Source organism: Manis javanica, chromosome 6 (genome assembly GCF_040802235.1).
Source record: "Manis javanica isolate MJ-LG chromosome 6, MJ_LKY, whole genome shotgun sequence".
In the NCBI taxonomy this organism is placed as follows: domain Eukaryota; kingdom Metazoa; phylum Chordata; class Mammalia; order Pholidota; family Manidae; genus Manis; species Manis javanica.
In genome coordinates, this window is record NC_133161.1 from 49687274 (window position 1) to 49706688 (window position 19415).

At 37.4% G+C, this 19415-nt stretch overlaps 1 protein-coding gene across 1 annotated transcript in view; it reads left to right on the top strand.

Moving 5' to 3' along the window:
- SPMIP4 (sperm microtubule inner protein 4) overlaps positions 1 to 19415 on the top strand; it is a 47490-nt gene that overhangs the window by 11798 nt on the left and 16277 nt on the right. The window contains 4 exon segments of the mRNA XM_073238682.1: positions 1451 to 1522; positions 3550 to 3579; positions 9303 to 9484; positions 12494 to 12582. Of these exon segments, the coding sequence (XP_073094783.1) occupies positions 1451 to 1522; positions 3550 to 3579; positions 9303 to 9484; positions 12494 to 12582 (373 nt within the window).

Here is a 19415-nt window from a genome sequence, read left to right on the forward strand (position 1 = left end):
CCCACTCCATTTGCCTACCAGTACTTAAGCTTGTAGGAGTTCATTACCTGATGGGGCAACCCCAGATTTTGTACCTGGGAGATCTAAGCTCTGAATGATTCTGGCTATGTGTGGCTGCTACAGTGTTGCATTAACTTTATGCTATTGGAAGCAGTCCTAGGAGGCATCTAAAAGATGCTTTAGGTTATGGAAATACTCCTTTTCCCCGTCCTTGCAGAGCAGCAATTGCTCTTGACCTTCATATAATCATCATTTGTATAATCCTTTCTTGCCTCAGTTGCAGAGTCCACACAATAAGTTCTGTCCCTGCCCCTGTGATAACTTGTTTATGAAGCCATTGAGCAAGCATTGGGGTGCCTGGAGAAAGCCTGCCTGACACCCCCATAGTTTGTCAGTTTATCTACCTAATTTTTAAGAACATCCTCAATTGTGGGGTTCTCTTGGTAAGTATTCTTGTGGGCTACAAATAACCCTCAAATTTTGGTTCACTCTCAGAGGCTAAGAAAGTAAATTTTTTGCAATCTACACTGAATAGATGAGCTATAGGGTGGGTGTTCAAGATAATCAGTAGCCATGAGGAACAGTTGAGCATTACAACATATATTAAAACATAAGCACCAAATTATTGACTTAAGGTGACAATGGCGTGTCTGTGTAGTTCATCAGTTATAGCAAATGTATCACTCTGATGGGAGATATTGATAATGGGGAGAGGCTAAGCATGTGTGGAGGTAAAGGATGTTTGGGAAATCTCTCTACCTTCCTCCCAACTTCGCTATGAACCTAGAACTGCTCTAAAAAAAAAAATTAAGTCTTCTTAAAAATATCAAAGATAAGGTCCAGTCTCCTTTGACCATCACTCCACCAATCCATTTCCTTCCTAGAGGGAACAAGTGTTACCACTTTGGTGTGTCTCCTTTCACATCTTTTGTTAGACATTTACATCATTACACACGTACCCATTGAAAACGTATGGTATTATTTTATGTGTGGAATCATCTGATATATAGTATTAGGCAACTTGGTTCTTTTTGCTCTCTACAATCTAGAGATTGTAAATATAGATCTGTCTCGTTCTTTTTAATTTCTCATAGTGTTCCACAATATGCATTATAGATTATTTTGGACATTCCCTAATTGTTTCCTGTTTTGTTTTGTTTTTTTGCCTGCTTGAACTCATACATAAATGTTTCTCTAGGGAAAATCCTAAGTGAAAGTTATAGGTCACAATACGTGAGTATTATTTTAGGATATGAGTATTGGGTATTTTTAAGTTTAATTTTCCAGCATTGTTTATTGAAAAGGAAATCCTCTTCCACTGATTTAAAATGCCACCTTTTAATATACTGAATTTCCATATACATGGTTGTATTAGTCTAATTGTCTTTTACTCTCACCATCACAGTGTTAATTTGAAAAGATGTTCAGTTTGATTTTTCTTTCTTTTCAGAACGCTTCCTATTGAACAATTCTATTATTTGACGCAGAACAAAAAAAGCAATGTCTATGGAAATGATTCTTCGTAAGTTTGGAGTTTCTTTTCCTTATCCTTATATGAGCTCAAGTAACATTGTCAAATGGAAATGAATTATATGAGTAATTTTAAAAAACCCCAAATGGGAACTTTTAGAAAAACAAAAGTATTCCTTTTTTTCAATGGAGATTATTAATAATAGAAACCAAGACCAAAGAAATAACAAAAATAAAACACATAAACCAAAATCTATTACTAGTTTGTAGCATTTGAACAAGCAAACTGAAAATAAGAAATACAGCATAGTAATCCTAAAAGGGATTCATCCAGATAATCTTTGATCCATTTTCCTGCCTTTGACCTAGTTACTCACACGAATTAGAATCTGTTACATTTCTTAAAAGGCTCAGAGAAAAATGCCTCAGCACCCTCAACAAAATTTTAATCAGAATTTTATGAGGAGAGAGGTTCATTATGACACTCTACCAATAACTCAATAAAATTAAAATTACACCCTTAGTCTTTTTTGGATAAGGAATCCTTAATTTACCCATTGCTTACAGGAATTATTTTCCAGTATGTTAACTTATTTTTTACTCTTTGATATAGTCTGATGTATCTGTTACAAAAGCATACTTAATTTTCAGATAAAAATAAACACACCATTGAAGAAAATGAAAATATCACCTCTTTACCTTTTAATTTTTTAACTGTTAGGAATTTCTTTGTAGGTAAGAAGTTAATATACAGGTCAGCCACAAGAGGGAGCTAAAGAGACATGAAATTTGTAGTTGGTAGGGCCTGTTTATCCCTTTGGGATTAGTAAACTGAAAAGTAGATGCAGTATGTGGCAGTATGGACTGGTTCAGGTCAAGGAACTGATGTGTCTGAGAATTTTTAATTTTTATTTTATCCTTTCAAACTTTTAATTTTTTTAAAAAGCTTTCCTTTGTTTTACATTTTTAATCAAATCAATTTTAGAAATATACTTGTCAATATCAGAAATTTGTCATGAGAAAAATTGTAGATGTTGATGATGTTTCATATATAATAACCAATATAGGAACTCCAGAGCCCTTGCTTTCTTATTGTCCCTCATTCTCCAACTCAACCAGAATATAACTGTAAAACAAGACATGCTTTCTCTTAGTTCCAAGTCCACAGACTTGGAGTCCAAATAAACAAAGATATAAACCTCTTATGTTTCACATGAATTATGTGTTTATAATGCATTATAGAATAATAAAATTTTATTGCTCATGTGCACTTTCTAAGTACAGAAATATATTTTAAAAATTAAACAGTATACTCCACTTTTCTCATCTTTACTATCAACTGATAACATTTTGTTCATTTTTCATGCCTGGAGTATTCCAGAAATATTCGCAGAGGCTGAAACTAATTGTTGAAAACCAATGGAAGTGGATGATAACACTTCCCTAGTGTGGACTTTATTCCTGACTGCAATATTATTTCTTGGTATGCAGGACTCAGAGTAATTAGTAAATACACAACCTTCAAAATAACTGAGTCAGAAAAGACACACCTCCAAGAACTTGTTCAGTTTTTTTCTAGCCTCTCGGTCAACTGGGCAACATCTACTGTCACGACAGATCAGCAATCATGGACAAAGGAACTTAGCACACACAGTACTTACATGTCTTCAGCCAGGCCACACTCAGTTCATGTTAGTTCATATAATTGTACCACATGCCTTAGAGCACATTGGCTGCTGCCTATGAGGGTGAATGTCAGTAAGAACCAGAGGTCTATTATCATTAGAAGTTGTTAGTCTTGTGTCTACCTTGCAAATGAGAAATGCCAAACAGGTGGTGAGTAGGACTGAGGTTAGAATAAGCATGATGGAAAAAAACTGGTCAGTAAACAACTGAGATGTAATGGTATCCTATCTCTCTGCCTGGTCAATATTCAGTGGTCCAAAAAGTCAGTCAAGAATAATATCTTAGAGACACTTTAGTTTGAGAATGGAATACATCTTTATTCTTAAGTTCATTTTTAACAGTTTGAAAAAACCCTTAATATAAATTAAATTTTATTTCCTTTTTTTATTCTAGGATGCCCAAACCACCTAATTCTACAGTAGGGTAAGTGTACAACTTATATTTTCTTTCCCTCTTATTATCAAGAAAAAAATATTTGCAATCCATATAACTTGGACAGTGTGAGAACAAATCACACTTTTCAAGAAAGATTTTTTTTTTAAAACAAGTAAAAGGAGAAGCTGGTACAAATCCAAGGTAGCAGTATTCCTAATTCCCCCAATTAGCCCCTGGTGATCTTTAATAAACTTTTTAATTTAGTAGTTTAGATTTACAAAATTAATGGGAAACTAGTACAGAGAGTTCCTATATACCTCATACCCAGTTTTCCCAATTAACATCTTAAATTAGTATGGTACATCTATCACAATTAATGAGCCAATATTGGTACATTACTATTAACTGAAGTCTATACTTTACTCAGATTTCCTCAGGTTTTTCCTAATGTCCTCCTTCTGTTCCAGGATCCCATCCAGATATCATATTACATCTAGTGATCATGTCTTCTTAGCTTCCTTTGGCTGACAGTTTCTCAGACTTTCCCTTTTATTTTTTTCTTTTAATGACATGGATTGTTTTGAAAATTATTGGTCAGATATTTTGTAGAAAGTTGGGATCTGTCTGATGTTTTTCTAATGATTAGCCTGGGGGAGTATGTTCTGGGGAGGAACACAACAGAGGTCAAGTGCCAGTTTTATCACATCCTATCAAGAGTATGTGTTTCAACGGAACTTATCACTGTTGACATTAACCTTGATTGCCTGGCTGAGGTAGTGTTCATCAAGTTTCCCCACTCTACAGCTCATCTTTTTTTTCCCCCTTTCCATTCTGTACTCTTTAGAAGAAAGTCACTGTGTGCAACCCACACTTAAGGAGTCTGGAATTATGCTTCCAGAGTACAGAGCACCTACATAAATTATTTGGCACTGATCTGCATGGGAAATTTGTGCTCCCCCATTTATTATTTATTCAATCACTTGTTTATATCCATATGGACTCATGGATATTTATTTTGTACGTTGGTACTTTAATAACAATCCTGTATTACTTATTTTGTTACTCAAGTTGGCCATTGGGAGCCCTTTCAGTTGACTCCTTTATCCATACCCCTATAACTGTGGGGGTTTTTTGAGGGGTGAGGGTTGAGTACTTCATCATTTATCTTTGGTTTTTTGTTTTTTGTTTTTTTTCCCTTTTAACACTTCCTTTCTAACACAACAAGATGATGCAAGCTCCTCTCGGATAGTTCCTTGCCCCACTCCTAGAATCATCCATCTCTCCCAGTAGCCTAGTTGCCTCTATTGGAGAATAGTTTAACAAACCAAGATCTGAATATTAAGTACTCTTGGCGCTACTGGAATAACTATCAATTTTAACTGAATATTAAGCTGACATTTAAAAATTGTGCTTCAATTAAAGCAAAGATGTGCTCAAAAGTTATTAAATTTTGTTTTGGGTTTTGTTTTTTTAAAAACAACTTTGTGAAGACCCTTATTTTAGACTTTTCTTCATAGCAATGTGAAAAGTAAAGCCCTTTTTGTTGGTTTCATTTTCTCCGGTCACCTTTCTACTTGTAGTCTAAGTTCCAAAGTCCCTTCCTTTGACCTGACCTCCTCAACATCCTCCTGGGAGAACTATGTAACACCTTCATAAGCATCTTAGTAGAACTTGCTCAGCAGGGCAGCCTGAGTCCAGAGAATAGCCCATGCCTCTAAATGAATGATTCAGAGAAGAGAAACAATTCTTTTATTTAAATGTGTATGTGGCTAAGTGTTTGATGTTCTGTCTTTTCCTTATTACTTCTTCTCTATTTAGGGGCTCAAAACTAAATGAAAAGTGACCTTTATAAGTCATTTAATGTAATAGAAATATAATTATTTTCTACATAGTCTTGATTTAAAGGAATAAATGTACATTATTGCCATTTAATACAGTTGTACTCCTAAGTTGAATGGGATCCAACTTGAAAATTTAGTTGAAGGTATAATTTTGCAATTTTTTAATAAACAAAAATAAACTGCAGTATATACAAGATACTGAATGAAATCTTATAACATATATAGACTCAAGATATACAGAGTCCAAAGCTCTCAGGTCTTAGAGTAAAGTATGTTTTCCTAAATCATTACCAGATATAACTTAATACTGTTAGCTAGGAAATAATACATTTCTAGAATCTGAAATGAAAGAAAATTATGCCTCAATTCCAAGTGATCAGAATTAACTGAGGCCACTCCATGACTTCTTAGCTCCCACCTTTTACCCCTTCTTCATGAAGCCAAAATCTACAAAAACCAGAAGATCCTGAGGACTACATAGATAACATTTTGTGAATTCCTATCAGGAGAACCAATTCTCAGAAAGAAATAAATGGGTTTGGGAATTCTTGTGATTATTTTTTTATGATTTAACATGCTCTTGGCCTTTGTAACCTACTTTCTAAATTAACAATTTAATCTCTACTTTCTGGTCATATCTTTGTAATAAAACATGATATTAAGAAAACAAATGTAATGGCATTTGTTCAGGAAATCCTTACCAACATCAGATTAGGATCAGTAGAAAATGGAGTCACCTTGCCCTGGCCTCTGGCCTCGTGCTAAATGCATATTAGCTTTTACTATGTTGAATGATTCTCAGAAAAAGAATATAGATAAAGCAGTTAGCACAGGGCCTGGCACTTAGGTGCTTTGTTATTGTTATAGTTATTGTTGTGGCTTTAAACAACATTTAAAGGCAATGTCCTCTCAGTATAATTCCTTCTCATGCAGCGATTAGTGTCTCAGAACTCCACACCCCCAACCATCCCCCACCAAGATTATCTACTGAGATACTTTCTAGGGAGTGTGATCAGACATGACCATTTTATGAAATAGTCATACCACCTTTCCTTAAACGGCTTCAGGTCTGTGGGAGACGGTATCAGAAGTTCAAAAATTAATCCCACTGATTTCACATTCCACTGACTTTTAAATGTTAGCTCAACCTGGCACTATGGAGAAGAACCCAAGAGAATCAAAATAAATTGTCTATCCAGATAAGTTCATTGGCGCATATTAGACAATCAATTTACTCCATTAGCCAATGTTTCTAGTACAGTTTGTGACTAAATGTCTGCTGGCTGTTGGACAATATATGAGCCCCAGCCTTTCTCATTTCATTCCTTGCCATCCAAGGCTCTCCTTTTTGTCCAGGTCCTCCGCTTCCTGCCTTCTCCACCTGAAAGCGAATGAGGCAAACCCCCAAAGCCTTGAACATGCAGGAACCTCCCTTAGAACATGGGCTTTTTACTAGGTCACAGCCAACTCCATCCTTTCCTGACTCAAGTCAGGACACCCTCTCCATAAGCACAAATATGTTCCTTCCTGCTTTATTCACACAAAGTTTGCTCAAACCATACCTCATTTGTTTTCAGATTTATAAGGGGAAATTAATTCAAGTGGGATAGCTCACTATAGAATCCACTGAATTGGACACTGGAAATATTTATTTAGAACAACAAACAATGTGTAGTACATAAATGAAGTACAGTATGTATTGCTTCATTGAAAGAGCAGTTCCTATACTAGTGTTTCCATGACTCCAAGGGATATCAAGTCAGCTGGGATTCAGGAAAGCCTTGATTCTGTGTTCCCAAGACGTCACAGAACCAAACCACTTAGTAGTTGATGTGCCACTTTTTAAACAAAGTAAATGGTTGGAAAATGTTTAATAATTAACAATAAAATGCTGCCATACTCAATTCAAAAAGAGTTCAAGTGAGAGAGTTTGTGACAAGGCGAGAAGATGGAATACTTTGAACAAAAACAGGAAGAGCTGACTGGCCTCATAAATGACTTTTGCCTGGAATCCAGACTTTTACTGTTACAAATTAATCTTAACTTCTTGTGAGATCTACAGAAGACCAGGAACTTGCTAAGACTCTTGAACTTCTGGGTATTTCAGAAAGCCCAACAAGGTGCCAAGGCTGTTGAATTCAGTACAGAGTTCCTTAAAGTGTGCTGCGGAAGTGGTCTGGATCTGGGGCTTCTTGTCTACCATAACAATAACTACCCACACCAGTCAGTTGGGTGAGATCTGGGTTTGAAATAGCAGTTTCATGATACAACTTATAATACCCTAATACATTTGCCATTTTAAAAATGTTTCTTACAGAAGATGTTCTCATTATTTCACAGTCATGTCATCCATAGTGACTAGCAAAAGTTTTAAGTCTGCCAGTACCTAGTTAGACAATAGTGACAGGAAAAATTCTGTAACAAGACTCTAACACTAACAGGCATGGCATTATCTGTACACTTATTTTGACCTGCCAAATGTAGATATGAAACAGCTTTCCCATAGATTCTGTGGGTTATAATTGTTAGCACTATAAAGCAAGCTAATCTTTTAAACTCTTTAGCTGTTCTGTGCGAACCCAGAGCATTCATCCTCCTGTCACGTGTACTTATCACTGCTTGCATGTGCTGTATTGGAAGTCTCCCTGGTTATATTTGCTGGAAAAACACCCAGTACTTTACTACCTCACAGTTACAGAGACCAGAAGTCTGAGATCAGAGTTTTAGCAGAGTTGGTTCCTTTTGAGAGCTGTGAGACTGTTTCATGTCTGACTCCTACTTCTAGAGGTTTGCTGGCACTGATGTTCCTTGACTTGTAGATGTGTCACCCCAGTCTGCCTTCACCTTCACGTGGCCTTCACCCTGTGTGTGTGTCTAAGTTTCCCTTTTCTATAGAGATGCCAGTCATATTGGCTTAGGGGCTCACCCCACTCCAGTATAACCCTATCCTAACTAATTATATCCGCAGTGATCCTACTTCCAAATAAGGTCACATTCTGAGGTACTTTGTGTTAGGACTTAAACTTACAGATTTTGGGGGAGCACAATTCAACCACTAATAATGGTCCTCCTTTTTTAAACTTTATGGTCTAATTATATATAACATCTCTCTAATCCATAGACTTCCTAATCTCAATTTTCTTATCTCTTTTCTTCAATTTTCTTTCTACTCCTTGCTTTCTTCTTCTCTAATAGAGAAAGTGCTTGTACAATTTTTATTAAACCTCTGTGAATTCTTTTAGGAGCTCTGCTTCTTCAAAGATAGAAAAAGTATATCCCCATGGCCTTTTTAACTTGTTGGGTTTTTTTTCCTTCAATGTACTAGCTATTTTTGGCTTTTTATTTCCAAACAGTATTGTGTACATAAACAGGCGCTATATTTTGCTGATTGACTGCATAAAGAAAAAGATGGCCTGGGTTGAAAGTTCATTCCAAGATGTCTAGAGGTCCGAGATGATTTGCACACTGAAGCTCAATGCCGAAAATAATTCCATAAAATACAGTAGTGGGATCCTCTTAAAACAAGATGCAGGAATTGAAAGCAACTAGAAATTCTTCCTGTAGCAGTCTTAAAATTACAAAACTCATATCTTCTTTATATTTTATATCAGTTGTGAAAGTTACTCACTGGTACAGAATTCAGTATGATTTGCTTTTAAAATAAAATTCATTTTTTATTTGCCTAGAAAAATTAAGAAAATTTATTACCTTTTATAGTATATATTCTATGGTATATATGGTATATATTTTATGGTATATATTCTACCAGGAGGCTGACTCTCTGAATATAGGGACTTTGGCACGCTGCCATATCCACAGGGACTAGAACAGTCCCTGCCACAAAGAAGGGTTCCCATTAAATATTTCATGATTAATTTGTTTTCAATTTCATTTCTTTCTACTCTGTTTTCTTTGCCCACTAAATCTCAGAGAAATCTGCTCCCCGTACCCAACTGAACACCCCTACCACACACACATCTCTCGGGGTGCCAGGTTCCCAACCTTTACCTCACCTCAGGACCTCTACACCAGCAGCAAAGCTGGGAGCCAGCAGCCGTTCCCTCCCACTGTGCCAGTAAAGGCTTATGACACAACAAATTGGAAGATAAGAGGTAAAGTGTGATATGAAATCAGAATAGTATTGATTCTTCTTGTATTTGGAGTTTATTTAGTAATAAAATTAAGGGAGGTCACAAAAGTGTGATGCATCAGTAGATGTGGGAAGTTGTTCACAGCTGTGGCTGCACTTTAGAGTCAGGTGGGACCCCACCACAGACCAGTTAAATCAGGTTCTCTGCAGATGCACTTGACTTTTCTTCTTTATATAGAGTCTCCCATGGTAGAATTGGAAACCAAACTCTGTATAATTGGTTGTTTTTATTCTACCTATATTTTCTATTTTTATTTCCCTCCTGCTCTCTCTTATGGTTTAGCTTTTAAAAAATCCATATTGGCTCAGGTGATCAGCATGAGGGGCAAGGTTTGGTTCAGAGCATCAGAGTCTAGACAAGGATGCAGCAGTTGTGATGAAATTGAAAGATCATCATTAAAATAAGACTCACAAAGTAATGGGAGCAGTGTGTTCAGTTCCAGCTTAACACCTTGGAGCGTCTTCTCAGAGATACAAACCTGGGGTCTCCCGGATGTGGTTCATTAGGATGGTAAACCCACGCACCAGTCATTAAGTCTCTCCCACACTAGACACCTCAAAACAGTGAAGTAACCTATGGAAAAGACTGAATATACTAAAGAGAAGGTAACTGGACGTGACAGAAAAGGTACCTGGTAGGCAGAGATAAATATTTGTTAAGTGAATTTAGGCTGTGAGGTAAGTAAGATCCCAGAACTATCCTATAATGCAGTTCCTCCTCACATGAATATTTGGACTCAAATGTAAGAACAGAATACTGCCATAATCAATATCAACCTCAGTCCCTTATTAGGTAGGAGACAGTGTCATTTTGGGAGACACGATAGTGGAGTGTGTTTGGAGTCAGAAATACATGGGTAGGATTCTGGCTATGCCACTCAATCACCATGGACCATAGGAAAGTTTCTTAATTCTCTGTCTTCATTTCCCAATCTAAAGTGGGAATATTATTACCTACTTCATAGATGACAGAGCTTAAGTGTTAGTACTTATTATTTTTATTACTCCATGACTGTAATAATGATTCCAGTATATGTGCAGCATGCTGAACTTTCCATTACCTCTCAGTCCAGTCAGCACTGACAACAGGTAGTGAAAGTCAAATTAATTATAGAGATTCATATACATGTATACATGTATACACTCAGCACCAAGTGATGCATTTAATGTTGAGTGCTATGACTAGTTATACTGGTGAATTGGGTTGGGGGGGGGTGTTGTGCAAAAGAACTATAAGACAGGATACCTAAGCAATTGAAATTGTTGTGATCTCATTAGGTAAACTCAAATTTTTCAATCTCTGAATTAGATAATTTCTGAAATTATATGAAGTACATATAGTTAGCAAGAAATCACAGAAATGTGTGTTAAGTTTCTAAAAACACTTCAGTGCAGTTATGGATTAGGGACTGAAGAAGTAAGTTACCACCTTAATTTTCTGCTTTTCTGAGCTCTACCTATCCCTGACCAGTTAGTCACTCCTAAGGGATTTTAAATCATGAGAATATTCTCATAGCCCTTATAAAGTACCTTTCTAGGATCTAGTGCTGCACTAGGTTTTCTACTGTTCCACTTACTCCAACTCTATTTGAAATAAGTAGCATATAGGTTAAGAGCACAGGCTGTAGAACCACACAGCCCAGGTTTGAACTATTCTACTTAATAGCCGTGTGATCTTGGGCAAATTGCTTATTTATTTTGTGCCTCAGCTTCCTCATTCATTAAGGTGGAAATAATAGTACCTTCCTCATACTAATATGATGATAAAACAGTGCAGTATTGACACACAGTAAATGTTCAATAAATGCCAGTACTTTTTCTTATTACATCTGAGAATGGTTGTTTCGGGCACTCTTGTTAACATGGTCCTTATCACAGGACCAGAGAAAGCCATGCTGTGTTTGGTAAAGCTTATCAGACTACCACCAATACCTAAAAAGATGTATTTTTTTTTTGCTTTTTTTTATTAAGGTATAATTGATATACACTCTTATGAAGGTTTCACATGAAAAAAACAATGTGGTTACTACATTTACCCATATTATCAAGTCCCACCCATACCCCAATGCAATCACTGTCCATCAGTGCAAAGCTATATTCTTTAAAATGTTCTCTTTCAATACTTTTTTGTTAGCAAACACTAATTCTATTTCTTGATATTTAGGCAGGGAAAACCCAAAACAGGTTGTATAGAACTGTATTTGCTGAGCCTTCAGAGGCCAGAAAGAAGATCCAGGAAAATTTATGATTTACCAAAGAATCACTTTCATTAACAAGAATGGTCCAGACTAATGCCCCTTCCTACTGCTGACAGCATTGGGGTTACAGACTCATTCTCACTCTCTGTGGCCTACACTCTGCTCATTCAGGGGAGCAATTCAAACAAAGCTGTAACTGTGTAACTAAAATGATCACTCACACCCTCATCACGTCATTCAGGGAGAAGAGAATCTCTTTGGATAGCTGAATGGAAAAAGCTGCTTGTTTTCCTGAGGCCAGAGCAAGCACCCCCATATCCTATTGGCTATGATTTGATTATGTTCCCAACCAAGCCAGTAACTCTAGCCAGTGATACATGGCTCAGGTCAATCAGAACCCACCCTGAAACTATGAGCGGTCAATCCCACCCAAACCACATGGCTGAGGATGGGAAAGGGGTCATCTCTACAGAGGGCAATCTGGGGGAGCTCAGAGGAGCTAGGGTGGGCAAAGGGCAGTAAGGAGGCTGTCACAATGATCCAGGTGAGCACTGTTTGGGACTAGCCTGGTGCTGGGCTAGAGGCAGCAAGAAGAAAGAGGGTTCAGGAGAAATTTTTTTTAATTAAACATTAAAATTTATTGATGTTTCAATGTATAATCATATTCCTCTCTATCTCCTATTATCTTTCTATTTATTGAACCCACAAATCCTATTAGTTAGAAGACTGTTTTTGCATATTCAGTGTAACAGTGCTTTTCCTGAAAATTTCAGGTAATCCTTACAGATACGAACTGCTTAATTTTCCCATGGATTCAAAGAAGAAAGCCTTGAGTTGGCCAGGGCAGGGTGTATATTATGATGTAAGTATCTTTTAAAATATGTGCTTAAAACAAAGTAAAAAAATGTTTTTACTCTATATGTCTATAAAAATCCATAAGATGGATTGTTTTCATTTTTTATCTGGGTGAAAAATTGGAGATTTTGACCATGACTCACATTTTTTTTGCTTTCTTAGCTGATTTCATATACTTTTGGCAGTTATATAACAATTCCAGTAACATAAAAGGTTCCTCCCTGAAAGAAGGTGGAGGAGGACTTTTACTCTCTGTGTATTTCACTATGTGTCCCCCTAACCCATATATCAAGTAACTCCAAATACACTACATTGGCAGACTTTCAGGAAGATTTGAAATTTACTGTCCCAGCCATTGTGTGTAAGTGTCAAATCAAAGATAAGGTAAAATAGCCACTGTTTGAGGAATTGCTGCACTAACCACTTTAGATCATTTAGCTGTTACAAGAACTCCAACAGGTTAGTCTCACCATCCCCATTTTTTTTTTTTTTTTTTGAGAGGGCATCTCTCATATTTATTGATCAAATGGTTGTTAACAACAATAAAATTCAGTATAGGGGGGTCAATGCTCAATGTACAGTCATTAATCCATCTCAAGCCTAATTCTCGTCAGTCTCCAATCTTCTGAAGTATAACGAACAAGTTCTTACATGGTGAACGAATTCTTACAGAGTGAATAAATTCTTACATGGTGAACAGTACAAGGGCATTCATCACAGAAACTTTCGGTTTTGATCATGCAATATGACCTATAAACCATCAGGTCAAATATGAATATTCATTTGATTTTTGTACTTGATTTATATGTTGATCCCACATTTCTCCTACTATTATTATTATTTTTATTTTTAATAAAATGCTGAAGTGGTAGGTAGATGCAAGATAAAGGTAGAAAACATAGTTTAGTGCTGTAAGAAGGCAAATGTAGATGATCAGATGATCAGGTGTGTGCCTATGGACTAAGTATTAATCCAGGCTAGACAAGGGCAGCAAGACATCCACGGATGCAGAAGATTTCTCTCAAAGCAGGGGGGGTGAGGTTCTGAGCCTCACCTCTGTTGATCCCCAAATTCTCACCTGATGGCCCCCCTGCGACTGTGCCTGTCTTAGGTTGTTCCTCCCTTGAGGAATCTTACCCGTCTCTGGCTAACCAGTCATCTTCCGGGGCCATACAGGGAAATGTAAAGTTGGTAAGTGAGAGAGAAGCCATATTGTTTGCAAAGGTTAGCTTTTTACTTCTTTGCAGATTTATGCCCTGTGGCTTCTATGCCCAGCACTTGTCTCGAGGTATCTTTACCACCTGGAGGAATTATGATACTCGGTAAATTCGATATGAGGCACGAATTCTATTTAAGGTTTGTAATTAGGAAGGAAGAAGAAAAGCTATAGATGTAGCATATGAAGGAAACGTGGGAGGATTGATTATTTCTTTGACATATCTTCTTGCAGAGTACCTTAAGTATGTATAGGTTTTAAACTACTAACTAATTTGCACACACATATTAACATAATAGGAATACGGTGACATAAACAAAGCAAATCTATAATTACCAGCCATCTCCAGTGAAGCCAAGAAAACCATTTAGGCACCCTAGGCATTTGTGAAAATTTATCTATGATATGATGGATATTTTCCAACTGTACTTGAACCATCAGACAAATTAAAGCAGCCCATTTCTGGGATCTGTTCACATCCCATATGTTCTTTTAACCATAGATAGTCTATAGTCATGAGATTTTGGGGTGCTACAACTTGCACCCCTCCCAACTCCTAGTTGAGTTCCAACAGTACAGATCCAGTCAAATTCGTTGTCTCACTGTATGCACATGCCAGCCTAGACATCTCCCTCCTCCTTCTTATGGCAAGTCCAGGAGACGGTGGGCTGGATGCAGCCACAACCGCAGCATCGTCCGGATCCCTGTGGAGGCTTTTTGATGATCATCCCCCGGCACGAGTCCTCCAGAGAGTGCTGATGCCGGAAGCTCCTCCTCATATCGTATCTTAGTTCATTTTCTGGGTATCCAAGCTAGGCCTTGATCTTCTGCGTAGAAACAAACAGACCCTTTGCCCACACTTTGACATGCCCTCTATACCACTGTGCAGAACTCATTGGAGGTCAGCACACAGTAACTGCTTTTTTTTTTTTTTTTTAATTAAGAGAAAGGAATATTATCAGAAAAGAGTACCTCCATAGCTGATCATCTGACACCCTTTAAGTGATCAACATTAAGGATATTTAAAGCATGCGTTGATCTTTGATTTACCAATAGTTTTATCCTGTTAAGGAGTAATCCCCCTTTTCTTTCTTTCTTTCTTTTTTTTTTTAAATTTTTAATCTACACTTACCTGAAGAATACTATGTTTACTATGCTCTCCCCTATATCAGGTCCCCCCTAACAACCACATTACGGTTACTGTCCATCAGCTTAGCAAAATGTGGTAGAGTCACTACTTGTCCTCTCTGTGTTGTGCAGCCCACCCTCCCCTTTCTCCCTCCCCCCCATGCATGCTAATCTTAATACCCCCCTTCTTCTTCCCCCCCCTTATCCCTCCCTGCCCACCCATCCTCCCCAGTTCCTTTCCCTTTGGTACCTGTTAGTCCATTTTTGGGTTCTGTAATTCTGCTGCTGTTTTGTTCCTTCAGTTTTTCCTTTGTTCCTATACTCCTCAGATGAGTGAAATCATTTGGTATTTCTCTTTCTCCGCTTGGCTTATTTCACTGAGCATAATACTCTCCAGCTCCATCCATGTTGCTGCAAATGGTTGGATTTTTCCACTTCTTATGGCTGAGTAGTATTCCATTGTGTATATGTACCACATCTTCTTTATCCATTCATCTACAGATGGACATTTAGGTTGCTTCCAATTCTTGGCTATTGTAAATAGTGCTGCGATAAACATAGGAGTGCATCTGTCTTTCTCAAACTTGATTGCTGCGTTCTTAGGGTAAATTCCTAGGAGTGGAATTCCTGGGTCAAATGGTAGGTCTGTTTTGAGCATTTTGATGCACCTCCATACTGCTTTCCACAATGGTTGAACTAATTTACATTCCCACCAGCAGTGTAGGAGGGTTCCCCTTTCTCCACAGCCTCGCCAACATTTGTTGTTGTTTGTCTTTTGGATGGCAGCTATCCTTACTGGTGTGAGGTGATACCTCATTGTAGTTTTAATTTGCATTTCTCTGATAATTAGCGATGTGGAGCATCTTTTCATGTGTCTCTTGGCCATCTGTATTTCTTTTTTGGAGAACTGTCTGTTCAGTTCCTCTGCCCATTTTTTAATTGGGTTATTTGTTTTTTGTTTGTTGAGGCGTGTGAGCTCTTTATATATTCTGGACGTCAAGCCTTTATCAGATCTGTCATTTTCAAATATATTCTCCCATACTGTAGGGTTCCTTTTTGTTCTATTGATGGTGTCTTTCGCTGTACAGAAGCTTTTCAGCTTAATGTAGTCCCACTTGCTCATTTTTGCTGTTGTTTTCCTTGCCCGGGGAGATATGTTCAAGAAGAGATCACTCATGTTTATGTCTAAGAGGTTTTTGCCTATGTTTTTTTCCAAGAGTTTAATGGTTTCATGCCTTACATTCAGGTCTTTGATCCATTTTGAGTTTACCTTTGTATATGGGGTTAGACAATGGTCCAGTTTCATTCTCCTACATGTAGCTGTCCAGTTTTGCCAGCACCATCTGTTGAAGAGACTGTCATTTTGCCATTGTATGTCCATGGCTCCTTTATCAAATATTAATTGACCATATATGTTTGGGTTAATTTCTGGGGTCTCTAATCTGTTCCACTGGTCTGTGGCTCTGTTCTTGTGCCAGTACCAAATTCTCTTGATTACTATGGCTTTGTAGTAGAGCTTGAAGTTGGGGAGTGAGATCCCCCCTACTTTATTCTTCTTTTTCAGGATTGCTTTGGCTATTCGGGGTCTTTGGTGTTTCCATATGAATTTTTGAATTATTTGTTCCAATTCATTGAAGAATGTTGCTGGTAATTTGAGAGGGATTGCATCAAATTTGTATATTGCTTTCGGCAGGATGGCCATTTTGACGATATTAATTCTTCCTAGCCATGAGCATGGGATGAGTTTCCATTTATTAGTGTCCCCTTTAATTTCTCTTAAGAGTGACTTGTAGTTTTCAGAGTATAAGTCTTTCACTTCCTTGGTTAGGTTTATTCCTAGGTATTTTATTCTTTTTGATGCAATGGTGAATGGAATTGTTTTCCTGATTTCTCTTTCTATTGATTCGTTGTTAGTGTATAGGAAAGCTACAGATTTCTGTGTGTTGATTTTGTATCCTGCAACTTTGCTGTATTCCGATATCAGTTCTAGTAGTTTTGGAGTGGAGTCTTTAGGGTTTTTTATGTACAGTATCATATCATCTGCAAATAGTGACAGTTTAACTTCTTCTTTACCAATCTGGATTCCTTGTATTTCTTTGTTTTGTCTGATTGCCGTGGCTAGGACCTCCAGTACTATGTTAAATAACAGTGGGGAGAGTGGGCATCCCTGTCTGGTTCCCGATCTCAGTGGAAATGCTTTCAGCTTCTCGCTGTTCAGTATAATGCTGGCTGTGGGTTTATCATACATGGCCTTTATTATGTTGAGGTACTTGCCCTCTATTCCCATTTTGCTGAGAGTTTTTATCATGAATGGATGTTGAATTTTGTCAAATGCTTTTTCAGCATCTATGGAGATGATCATGTGGTTTTTGTCTTTCTTTTTGTTGATGTGGTGGATGATGTTGATGGATTTTCGAATGTTGTACCATCCTTGCATCCCTGGGATGAACCCCACTTGGTCATGGTGTATGATCCTTTTGATATACTGTTGAATTCTGTTTGCTAATATTTTATTGAGTATTTTTGCATCTACATTCATCAGGGATATTGGTCTGTAATTTTCTTTTTTGGTGGGGTCTTTGCCTGGTTTTGGTATTAGGGTGATGTTGGCTTCATAGAATGAGTTTGGGAGTATTCCCTCTTCTTCTATTTTGTGGAACACTTTAAGGAGAATGGGTATTATGTCTTCTCTGTGTGTCTGATAAAATTCCGAGGTAAATCCGTCCGGCCCTGGGGTTTTGTTCTTGGGTAGTTTTTTGATTACTGTTTCAATTTCTTTGCTTGTAATTGGTTTGTTTAACTTTTGTGTTTCTTCCTTGGTCAGTCTTGGGAGGTTGTATTTTTCTAGGAAGTTGTCCATTTCTTCTAGGTTTTCCAGCTTGTTGGCATATAGGTTTTCATAGTAGTCTTTAATAATTCTTTGTATTTCTGTGGAGTCTGTCGTGATTTTTCCATTGTCATTTCTGATTATGTTGATTTGTGTTGACTCTCTTTTTCTCTTAATAAGTTGGGCTAGAGGCTTATCTATTTTGTTTATTTTCTCAAAGAACCAGCTCTTGGTTTCGTTGATTTTTGCTATTGTTTTATTCTTCTCAATTTTGTTTATTTCTTCTCTGATCTTTATTATGTCCCTCCTTCTGCTGACTTTAGGCCTCATTTGTTCTTCTTTTTCCAGTTTTAATAATTGTGATATTAGACTATTCATTTGGGATTGTTCTTCCTTCTTCAAGTGTGCCTGGATTGCTATATACTTTCCTCTTAAGACTGCTTTCGCTGCATCCCACAGAAGTTGGGGCTTAGTGTTGTTGTTGTCATTTGTTTCTATATATTCCTTGATCTCTATTTTGATTTGTTCATTGATCCATTGATTATTTAGTAGCATGTTGTTAAGCCTCCATGTGTTTGTGAGCCTTTTTGTTTTCTTTGTAGAATTTATTTCTACTTTCATACCTTTGTGGTCTGAAAAATTGGTTGGTAGAATTTCAATATTGTGGAATTTACTGAGGCTCTTTTTGTGAGCTAGTATGTGGTCTATTCTGGAGAATGTTCCATGTGCACTTGAGAAGAATGTATATCCTGTTGCTTTTGGATGTAAAGTTCTATAGATGTCTATTAGGTCCATCTGTTCTAGTGTGTTGTTCAGTGCCTGTGTGTCTTTACTTATTTTCTGCCCGGTGGATCTATCCTTTGGGGTGAGTGGTGTGTTGAAGTCTCCTACAATGAATGCATTGCAGTCTATTTCCCTCTTTAGTTCTGTTAGTATTTGCTTCACATATGCTTCACCATCCCCATTTTTATAGGTGAGGAAACAGGCTCAGACAGTTTGTGACTATCTCATAATCACGGAACTCAGGCTGGTGGGACTCCAGTCTCTGCTCTTTGCCTCTGTACCATGACTCCTCATGGGTATAAAGAGAAAATTTTAAATCACAAAGGAAAACATCTAGACATTTGAAATTAATAATAGCCAACATTCCTGGCCAGTCAGTTTGTGAGAGGCAGTGCCAAATGTTTTCCATATATCATCTCCTTGCAAATAACAGTCTGTGAGGTGCACAGGAAATAATAACGGAAGGCTAGAGACCCTTGAAGTTTACCGGGAAGACCATTGTGACAGTCCAGAGTGTGGTCATTGCAATGCCACACAGTCATCTATGAAGGAAGCAATTTCCTGTTTGTTTGTTTTTAAGTTATACATGAAAGAAAAGTCCTGAAAGAATCGTCTATTTTACTGGATCTCTTTCATTCTTTCAAAATCTGTATCTAAGCAACCCAGAAATATGAGCAGTTATTCTAGAGACGATTCCATAGTTACTCTTCTTACAGCCAGAGTCTCCAGCTCTGTTTTAGTTTCTTCTTCCAAATTCCCTCACTTCACGCCCATTAAAAGTTGCTGTCCTCACACCACACCCCTTGACAGCAGTCTTGACTCTCTCCCCTTTACCTAACCGTGAATCCCAACACATTACCTGAGCTATGAGGGCCCTTTGGATCTG